Below are 10,378 nucleotides of genomic sequence, written 5' to 3'. Positions count from 1 at the left end.
AGCATGCAGAATGGGAATCACAAGGTTTGGATGGACAACAGGGAGGAGCACAGATTACCAGAAATTACATGACTGTTCTCTTTAAAAATAGTAAAACATTAATTACATTACAGGAAATACTAAAAATACAGTAAACTTTGTAGACTGTAGGTTCTGTAAGAATGGTTTTAGTTCTCTGTTAGTTATTATTGAAAGTCAAACAGTACTAGCTCCTTGACCTACAGTGGCACTGCATATATGTGCCAGGATCTGCATTTTGAATCATACTAGTTGTTGAGACAGGTAACATTCAATGAGGTTGAGATAAAACATTGGCTATCACAAGAACAAATGTATAAAATTCCCTGAAAAATTTGAAGTGAACAGTGGCTGTTAATCCCAGAGAAAGCAAGAGGGAGGATATGTGCTTGCCTTACAGCATGACAGTAACTGCCAGCTGAGAGTTTAAGTTGGACTTGCCCTAACAAGAATCCCAAGTCCATCTGTCTGTCCACCAGAGGGGTTTGTTTTAAGCCCAGGCAGAATTGTTCTAACCCATTCCTGCCAAGGACCTGTGAACTGGTCTAGAAAATGTGTGTTTTAACAGCAATAATGCACAATGAACTCACAATCCTGCATGGAAGTACAATTTACAGAGGATAAAAATAATGTTTTATTCTCATGAATGTTTTATTCCCATCCTCCTCCCCTCAATGTGAAGGCTACTCTGCTTTTGTCCTCCTCCCACCTTCTCCCTGCCCCACCTCAAATAAGCAGATGCAATCAAGGTGAAATTTATTTTGAACCAATTCTGCAAAACAGTTCAACAATGCCATACTTTATAAAAATACTTAGTTACATAATTAAACTTATTACTATTTATATAAAAAGTGTGAATGTGAACTTTAAACTCTGTTAGGGTAAGAACCACATCAAGGTCTTCAGGTGAAACAAATAAATTTTCATAAACATACAAACTCTTTTGGAGAAGTTTTATAATACACAACCATTTACAATGAACACGTTCATTAAGTTAGTGTTTTATTCCTTTACTATACAAGTGTTATTACAATGAACTGTTCCATTCAGTAATTAAAAATCCATACAATGCCAGTGTCATTTTTGGCATTTTTTGTTATGACTGTATTAATACATAAACTCATATGATTGTGTTATTATTTTAAAATATTTAGAAAAATTAAAATTTCATCATATTTTTTGGGTTTTTTGAGTATTTTGTGTATGTGTTTTTTTGTTTTGTTTTTGTTTTTCTTACAGAAAGCCCTTTTAAAATTTGATAACCACAGATGTACAGTTGATGAGCAATGATGAGGGAAAATGAAAAATGATGGCACTGTTCCTACACAGATCTGTTTGGTAGTTGGATTCAATGTAGTGTAAACCCATGAATGTTAAGTTTAGTACCAGAACTATATTACCGGCTCTTCTGAATTCATTTGTTGGATAGCTTTACAATGATAATATCAATTCCAAGCCAGTAACTAAGTAAGAGTGTTTCAAAATTAAAGTATATAAGCTTGATCAGAAATTCAAGACCTCATGCAAATTGTTGAGTAAAAGACATGACGTTATTGCTTGATATGTCAGTAGCCAAAGAAAATAAATCTAGATGTAGTGTCAGCTGGGCTGAATACCAGCAAATTTCATTATTTGGACAATATTAAATATATTTTATCCCTTTACTTTTTAAACTTTCACATTTTCTTTCACTTATTTTTAGTTAAATAATTCTGTAGGAAGGGCAGAAGTGGGAAGAGCAACGGTGTGTGTGTCTTAATAGCCAAGAAAAGCAAAAGTGCAATCAAATCCCTGAACTAGTGACAGATAGCACTTGTGGCACCCACCCTCGTTAACACTCACGAGCCACATACAACAGTACCAAACCTGTCTCTGAAAAAGGACTAAAAGGTGGCCATTTACCAGCTTCAGTCTTGCTTTCCTGGTGAACTTTGTAACTTTGTTCAGGCAGTCTTCCCATACAAAAGCTCACTGTTCCATTGGAGCTTAAAAGATTAAAGGCTTTCCCCCTGTGATTGTATTACATAGCTTCAAGTTCAAATATCATCATACTTTATCACCACAATTTTATAAAATATTACCTCATCTTCTAGTTACCTTCATTATTCTTAATTAGCTATGCAGAAAGAAAAAAGGAAAAATCGCTCATGCTACTTTCCAGTTATATTAACACAAGTATTAACACAGTGCATTATGCTCTCTAATCTCACTATTGAGGTCTACCATTTAGATAAAGTTTCTCATTCACTGTTCCAATTTCTCTTTTTACCTGCTTACCCTAATTAAGTCCATGAAAGTGGAAGCTTAAAGATTGAGACTATAAATCAAATACTGTTGTACCATCTTTTGTTTTGCGCGGGTGGGGGCACACACGTAGTTTTAAACACAGGGAGTTTTACTGAACTGGAATAGAATTGCTTGGTCCCACAAAGTTCTTCTGCTTTAAAAAGGCCTTACTCCAAGATCACTAATTCCAGACAATTCCCTCAATAGTACAATGATCAGCAAATATTGGGAGAATAAAGGATTTGAAACATTGGTTTTTCTGCTATTGTTCACACCAACACTCATTTTTTCTGCCCCGTATTTTCAGTAAGCTTCCTTTGGACCCTGAAAATAAGTTGGGAAAGAGGAAATAATAAAAATATGTCATTGGTAAATCAGAGTATAACACTTTAAAAGTGGTTTTGTGCAACGGCATTATGAAATTCCAGTTTGCCATTAAGAGCATGCAAAGTAGCGAAGATTTTCTTTCCTGTGATTCCTTAAGAGATTTCAGGAATTCTTTGCAAGTCTTTTACATTTGGCAGATTTGTGCATGTTATATAGACTGTTGGCTTATAAATTGTCTCCAGGCTGGTACTGTGGTTCTGTAGCAGTAAAGTAGTCCTCCAAGAAAGACTGTATATACTCAAATGTTGGTCTCTCATCAGGGTCCTTCTTCCAACACAGTTTCATTAACTCGTGGAGAGACTCTGGGCAGCCTTGTGGACAAGGCATCCTGTACCCACGTTCCACTTGTTCCAAAACTTCTCGATTCACCATTCCTAAAAGGAAAGCATATTAGCTCTGAATGACATTATGCAAAGAACTGTTCCCCAAAGTTTTTCAAGAATCTCTGCAGCTGCAACGCATGTGGTCCTACCAGAACAGAACCTTTAATGAACACGCTTTATAGTGAATGAATTTTTTACATTTTGCATTAAATACACTTTCTGAAAATTATTTCAATACACTGGTAATTCCTCAACATCTGGTCCTTTTCCCTTTGCCACTGCAAAGGACCTGTCCTTTCAGAGAGGAGACTCAAGCACAAATAGCTTCTCCCTGCCTTAGCTTCCACTCAAGGACTACTTAATTTGAAATCAGGCCAAGAAAAAGGCTTTATATATCCCTAACAGAACTGCCTTACACATTCTAGATCCAGCAAAATATCTGCTGCAAAATGTTTAGTTTCAAAAACTGGTTTAGCAGGTTCAGTGTAGTGATGCTCTCTGTAGTCTGGAAAAATGTCGAAAGTAGAAATATCAGGAACATACAGATAGAAAATATAAGGATACCCACTAATTTGAAATAAACTGTCAGTCACATTTAGAAGTGCTATTATCTTAAAACATTTAAAAAAATGCAATATTTAATCAGAACATAAACTGAAGTATCTTTGTGAACAAAGGAACCAGTAAGGTGTGACTAAGTTTTTGTCTCTGCTTGTCAACTGTGGGCTCTGAATGAAGGGAAAAAGTACAAAAGGTAACTTCAGAGGGAGAGAATACAACAAAGAAAGGAAAAATATATTAAACCTTCCTGTTACCTGGATATGGCACTCTCCCCTTAGTTACCAGCTCTGTCAGTAAAATTCCAAATGACCAAACATCCGACTTGATTGTAAACCGACCATACAACGCTGCTTCTGGAGCGGTCCATTTAATTGGAAATTTAGCTCCTACAAACATTGGAAAGACAGATTCTCAGTTTTCTTGCCAATCCACAATCTGCTTACACTTCAAAATATTTTGAAAAGAATAATACACTAAAAATATTTTTATACTTTGCTTTATTGATAAAATTCAAGGTGGAATAGTATTTTAATATTTCTCAAACTAGGACTGGCTACAATATCTGGAAGCACTAAAGACATCTGAGAGTCTTACTTAAATATATTTCAAAAAGTGAACCTGATGAACTACTTCTCTGGAATTTCATCTTTCTCAAATTGTAGCATGTTTTATCCCCCAAAAAGAATTAAAAGTACTTTTTGAAAACACAAACCAACTGCCACATAACTTAGAACAAAGGAAGTTTACTAGGATGACACTTAGGTGAGGGGCTCACCTGAACAGAGCTGTGAAAGCACACTTCCATGCATGATCTTTATCCATGAACACAGAATACACAGGCATGTTCTGCTAAATGTAATAGTTCTAAGCAATTGAAAGGCAACTGGTCTTATTAAATAAATTAACTGGCCTTACCTTGTCTTGCAGTGTACTCATTGTCCTCTATTAACCTTGCTAAACCAAAATCTGCTATTTTACACACAAGATTGTCTCCTACAAGAATGTTAGCTGCCCGGAGGTCCCTGTGGATGTAGTTCATTCTTTCAATGTAAGCCATGCCATCTGCAATCTTAAAATGAAAAATGTTGTAAAAGGTTATTTTTCATGACTATAGACATTTCTCCCAAACATTAAGCTGCACCCCCTTATTTTAGCTCCATTCCCATTGTATAAGTATAGGAATTACAGCACAGCAACCAAGAGCTTGGCGCTGATTAGTGTGTCTGGCTATGCAGTGTCTGCTAATTGCAAACCAGACTGTTTCCTTTCTGACAAATTACAAACCCACAACACAAGGTGTAAGATAGAGCAGCACACAACAGCCAGAGTATTTGATATTTATGTTTAGTTGATATAAAATACCTCTTCTCTAAGCACAAAATATAGTTTTTTTAGTACCTGAGCAGCCATGTCCACCAGCTGTGGGAGTTTTAGGTATTTCCCTTCCCCTTCTTTAAGGAAATCTAGCAAGCTGCCTGTAAAACATAACACATTTTGGGGGAAAAAAAAGGAAAAAAACAAAAACATTAACTTGACCTGAAAACACAAATAAGATTTTCTTCTTAGACATTATGATTGACACATTTATCTCATGAAATATGCATTTGAAAATCCATTATTTACTGGAATATGTGACCCAATGATCATGCCCATAGTTACCTCTGCACTGGTAACTAGTTAGTTAGTTGGATAATAACTAATAATTCTATCCAAGTGGTTTGAAATCCACTTCAATAATGCAAATAACTAAACAATAACAAAACAGACTGCTCTTTCTAGCAATACACTGGAATTTTTCCAGTGTTGTTGGTATCAGTGCTGCTCCTAGCTGAACTTTCTTCTGCTGTGAGATTTATAATTGCAGAACAAAACAAAAAATTGGCAGAACAAAACAAAACTCTATCCCTTACTTACATTTTTCTGCCAGGCCCAATCATATATTAGAGAAATTATTCTGAAATTGTTGCTTTTATTTTGTTGCTTTTTCTTTCTTACAGGGAAAACTAACTTCCATTCTTTACAATACCTTTTCTCCTACTTATATAATGCAATTGTACCCAGAACATTACATGAACAGTATCTGAAATCAGTCCCAAGGACCTGTGCTTCTGTTAAGACTCCAACACCTACTTGTGCAGTAAAGCTTAACTGCTTTCCCTACAGGTGGCATTATTTCACATGAGGTAAGAATAGAACCTCTTTCCTAAGAAACTGGTGAAGACTGGTAACTAATCACTCTCGTCACTGTCCAAATGACAGTAACAAAATTACAAATGTGGCCAAGGTGGGGAAAGAAAAAACTACTTGGTTGCATATCCTGAAGTGGATTCATAGCAGTTCATAGCAGTAACTCTCAATTAGATTTCTCCAACCTAACTTTAGTGACTTGCTGTATTTTTGCACAGTGAAAGTAAAGGCCAGACCCACACTGCTGCTGCTGTTTGCTGCGTGTGTTTGCACAGACTTTTTCTGACCTTGGTTCATGAGATCAAAGGACTGAAGAGAAGCAAAGATTTCACACTGATCTCTAGTAACCTGTCCACACTGCTAAAAACAGTTTTCTTCACCAAAAACAAGATACTTCACAGTTTGTATCTGCTTCTTTTCCTTGTGAAAGGGGAAATAAAAATAAATTGTTCTGGTAGCTTAGAACAAGGAAATTCTATGGGTTTTGTAAAATATAAGAATTTTGTCAAAGAAAAGCTATAAAGAGAAGCTTGCAACAGCATTTTGAATCCATAACTTAGACAAATCACAATTCTTCTGCTTTTGCAAGGTAACCAGTTCTGGCAATGAACTTTGCTTTTCTTTAGGCAGTTATAAATATTTTTTTTCCTTACTGCCTTGCTGAAACGTGATTTCTGAACAATGAAAACTGACTTTGTATGGCTGTCTAGTGTTATTTAGGAACAAAAATGCAGAAGGAAGTTTTGACATCTTCTGTTCATTTTTACCTTTTTGATCTTATACAACCCTTTAAAAACCCCATCCAAACAGGAAAAAAGTAAATCCATACATTTGTAGTGCAGTACTGAACACAACTAGCCACTCCCTTGCTTCTGTATCTTATGAGGACAGCAAAATTTCTCTATGAGTTTAACACAAGTCTGCATTTCATAAAAAAAAAATGGAATAATTGACTTGGAAATCTGCTGCTTCTTAACAGTCATATGCTTATGATGTTTATTTCTACATTCTGCCTAAATCTCTAAATCTCTGTTTCAGCAGCAGGGGGAGGGGGAAATGACACAGACCAAAGCAAGAAGGATCAAAGACTGAAAACAAGAGGATAAAGGAGGGAGTCTGGAAAAAAAAAACCACTCAACCTTTTTAAAATTTACTATTACACTGCTGGGAAAGAAACACTAAAAAACCCAAAGCTCAACATGTTTTGTTGTTAGCATGACCTGTCTACAGGCAGGCATAATCTCATAATAATACGCCCAGCTATGCTGTTCCATTTAAATGTGATGGACAGTACACACTAAAAATGAGGAGAAAAAACCCCCCAGTCTTGTACTTGGAAGATTAGAAAGGGTGACACAGATGTGCAAAAGAATCATGCCTCTGCCCATAATCTAAATCAGAACTGCTCCAAGTAGGTCAAGCGTTGCTCATTTTCATTTAATCAAAATTAGCCCTTATACTCCAGTTAGCTTATACATAACATTAATTAAACATTTGATTTGTTGCTGAGGTTTTAAATAACCTTTTAAATGTAATATTTCTAACTATTCTGTCCCACACCTTTTGTCATGAATTCAGTGACGATGTAGATTGGTTCCTCAGAAACGACTGCGTACAGCGGAACAAGCTTGTCGTGCCGTAGTTTCTTCATGATCTGAGCCTCCTGCAGGAAAGCTTCTGGCATCATTGTACCAGGTTTTAGTGTCTTGATTGCTACTTTTGTGGTTCCATTCCACGTTCCTAGAGAAACAGATCAGGTTTTATTTCCTACTGTAATACTGAAGACATTTTCTGCTGAAACTTTTTTTTTGCTTCTGTTTTCTTAGCTAACAGAAAAATCATAAACTAGAACTGTACTGAATATTGATTTTACCATTACATGCATGATCATAGCTGGTATTTTTTTCCTTCATTTCTCTATGATATTATCTCTTCAGATCCCGATACCGATTTACTTAAAATGCTATTAAAACATTCACAGGAACAACTGAAATGTGTCACATTAAGCTCTTACCCATCCACACTTCACCAAAACATCCCTGGCCCAACTTAACTTCCAGCCTCAAAGATTCTCTGGGAATTTCCCAAGCATCTTTTGCTAGTCCCTGTGTTTGTGGTTTCACAGTGGGACACACAGTTGTTAGCTTATGACACAGCCCATCAGCATGTTCTGGAAAACAGAAAAAATAGTCAGTAGCTCCACAGTTAAGCAAGGGTAAGACTGTAACAAAAGTTAACATCTTAATGTTGATAAATAACAACTAGTCCATTTACTTTTTGTTGAAATCAGAAAGAAATTTTATACTTGTGAATTTTAAGAATAAGCAATGGATGCAGTTCTTCTTCCTCACAGAAGGCACAGGGTAAGGTTGGGACACTGGAACTTGGGCTTACCTCTGTAGTGTTTCACCAACTTCTGTAAAGATTCAAATTGTGCTCTGGTTGTGATATAGTATCCACCATTATCAAGTTTCCTGATTTTGTAGTGTTTTACGTTATCACCTCTGACCTCATCCCAGTCACGTATAGAAAGGGAATAAGCACCTAGGAAAAAAGTCACATCTGGTTCTTCACCAAAATATAAAAAGGTATTTAAAGTATCTCCCCAAGTGTCATGGTACACATACATGGTGTGCACATTCATGTGTATCATGGGACAGGCATAAAAATGTTCACCATAGTGTTGGGGAGAGCAGGGAATGGGAGAGAGAAGAGATACACAGACACGTACATACCTTTAGTGGTTTCACTCTCTCTTACTAAGAAAATACCACGCTGGTTCCCAGGATTTAAAAGTAGCCTTTCTGCATCCTTCCTGCCCATCTTACCAAAATACCACCTAGAAAATTTAAAAGGAAATGTGTAAATAAAAGCTTCCTATGCCTTGGTACTCATATAAGCAGAAGATTTAGAAATCTCAAGCACTGACTGGACTACTAATATTACAAAACAGTTGCTGGGCTACAAGTATCCCAGAGCAGATACAGATCAACAAAAGCAATGACATCCATATGGACAAAAGATTAAGATGACCTATTTCTGTATGACTCCCATTTCTGTTATTTACAAAATACATGTTAAGAGGCCTGTATCTGAAAACACTAAGGTTTTCTGCTGGTTTAACAACGGACATCAACTGTTCTTAACATTGAAAGGAACACCCTCCTCAGGCTAAGTTTTCAGGCCAAGATGAATCAGATGACACACTTTGGTAGCACATTCAAAACTGCAGCAGCTGAACTACCTTCTTTAGAAAGTTTTGGCTTTATGTTAGAAAACAATATTTAATGCAAAGTGAGTTTGCACAAATACCATTGGATGACAGGTTAATTCAGGTCAGAAGGACCCTTGGAGTTCTCTGGCCCAGCCTCCTGCTGCAGGCAGGGTCAGCAGTGACATCACACCTAGTTGCTCAGGATGTAGTCCGCTTCAGGCTTGAAAATCCTGAAGGACAGACCACCAACCTGGGCAACCTGTACCCCTTCCTGCCTGTCCTCAGGATAAAAATGTTTCTTATATTCAGCTGGAAACTGTCCTGTTTCAATTTCTGTTGCCTCCCATCTTTCTCTACCTCAGTAGAGAGAGCCCCTTTTTCTATTGATCATTTAGGAATAACCCTTGGTAGGTGTCATTTACTTCTCTGTGAGTAACATTCCAAATTGCTGAATTGTTCTGATACCAAAAAGAACACAGATGCTTTAGAAGACTTGCATTTTTTCTTGCCTTCAGCTCTTTCACATAAAGGAGTTTTTTTCTTCTATACTCCCACAGCGTGCCCATCCTGATGAATGTCCTGCACACAGTCCTGTCCTGAGCCAGTGATAATTTTAAGGTCTATCTTCATATGAATCCCCAGACTTCGGAATAAGAACTACATCTTGTTTTTATTAAATGCCTCAGAAGTTACAAAGTGATGTAAAGTGTAAATTTCAAACATTTTTGTCTGTCAGTATCTTATCATCAAGCTAATTTGACTTCATGAGTGATGGGAAAAGTAGTATACTGGAAATTGCTGCAAAACAATGGCTTTGTGTGTGAAATATTTTCTGGGGAAAAAATGTAGATAAAGAGGGATCACTTTGTTGGCCAAGAACAGAATGCCCTGTACAATCACACGGGAATTCCAAACTTATTCTTACATTTAGTTGTATTTGCAGTTTGAGTGTTGAAGAAGATATGCAAAGTTAGAAATTATATGAGAGTATACATATGCTGGAGACAATTTGGATGTAACCTAAAATCTTACAGAAGCAAACTTGAATCCTAGTTCATAACTTCACATGAAAATGCCTCTTCCTCAGACTACAACAATTTAAAAACTCTATTGTAAAATGCTGTTTTATTTCACTACCTATAAAATAATAGTAGGGTTGAATTGCTTTCTTTTTTAGAGACAATTAAACATTTATATTATGCTGTCATTAAAAAAAGCACATAAATACTATGAATTTTATCAAAAGCAGTTTCTGCTATAAATGCCTCCAGGCTTAGAAAAGGCCACAGTGAGACTCTTAGCAACTTGGGGCTCTGTATGGCACTTGCACTTCTATTTCTACTTGCAGTCACTACACAAAACCTACAAACTCTATCAAACCACAGGGCTAACAAACTAAAGC

At 36.5% G+C, this 10,378-nt stretch overlaps 1 protein-coding gene across 1 annotated transcript in view; it reads right to left on the bottom strand.

The window, feature by feature from the left end:
• Positions 1-957: 957 nt before the first annotated feature.
• The window catches only part of YES1 (YES proto-oncogene 1, Src family tyrosine kinase), a 51,882-nt gene continuing 42,461 nt past the window's right edge, over positions 958-10,378 (bottom strand). Inside the window, exons 5-12 of the mRNA XM_038127457.1 lie at positions 8,498-8,601; positions 8,157-8,306; positions 7,777-7,932; positions 7,323-7,502; positions 4,974-5,050; positions 4,491-4,644; positions 3,830-3,961; positions 958-3,065 (exon numbers count right to left, since the gene is read on the bottom strand). Of these exons, the coding sequence (XP_037983385.1) occupies positions 2,857-3,065; positions 3,830-3,961; positions 4,491-4,644; positions 4,974-5,050; positions 7,323-7,502; positions 7,777-7,932; positions 8,157-8,306; positions 8,498-8,601 (1,162 nt within the window). The 3' untranslated portion in view covers positions 958-2,856. The remainder of the gene's footprint in view (positions 3,066-3,829; positions 3,962-4,490; positions 4,645-4,973; positions 5,051-7,322; positions 7,503-7,776; positions 7,933-8,156; positions 8,307-8,497; positions 8,602-10,378) is intronic.

This window comes from Motacilla alba, chromosome 2 (assembly GCF_015832195.1).
Source record: "Motacilla alba alba isolate MOTALB_02 chromosome 2, Motacilla_alba_V1.0_pri, whole genome shotgun sequence".
In the NCBI taxonomy this organism is placed as follows: Eukaryota; Metazoa; Chordata; class Aves; order Passeriformes; family Motacillidae; genus Motacilla; species Motacilla alba.
Note: the sequence above shows the minus strand (reverse complement) of the source record. Positions and strands in the feature narration are given on the sequence as shown.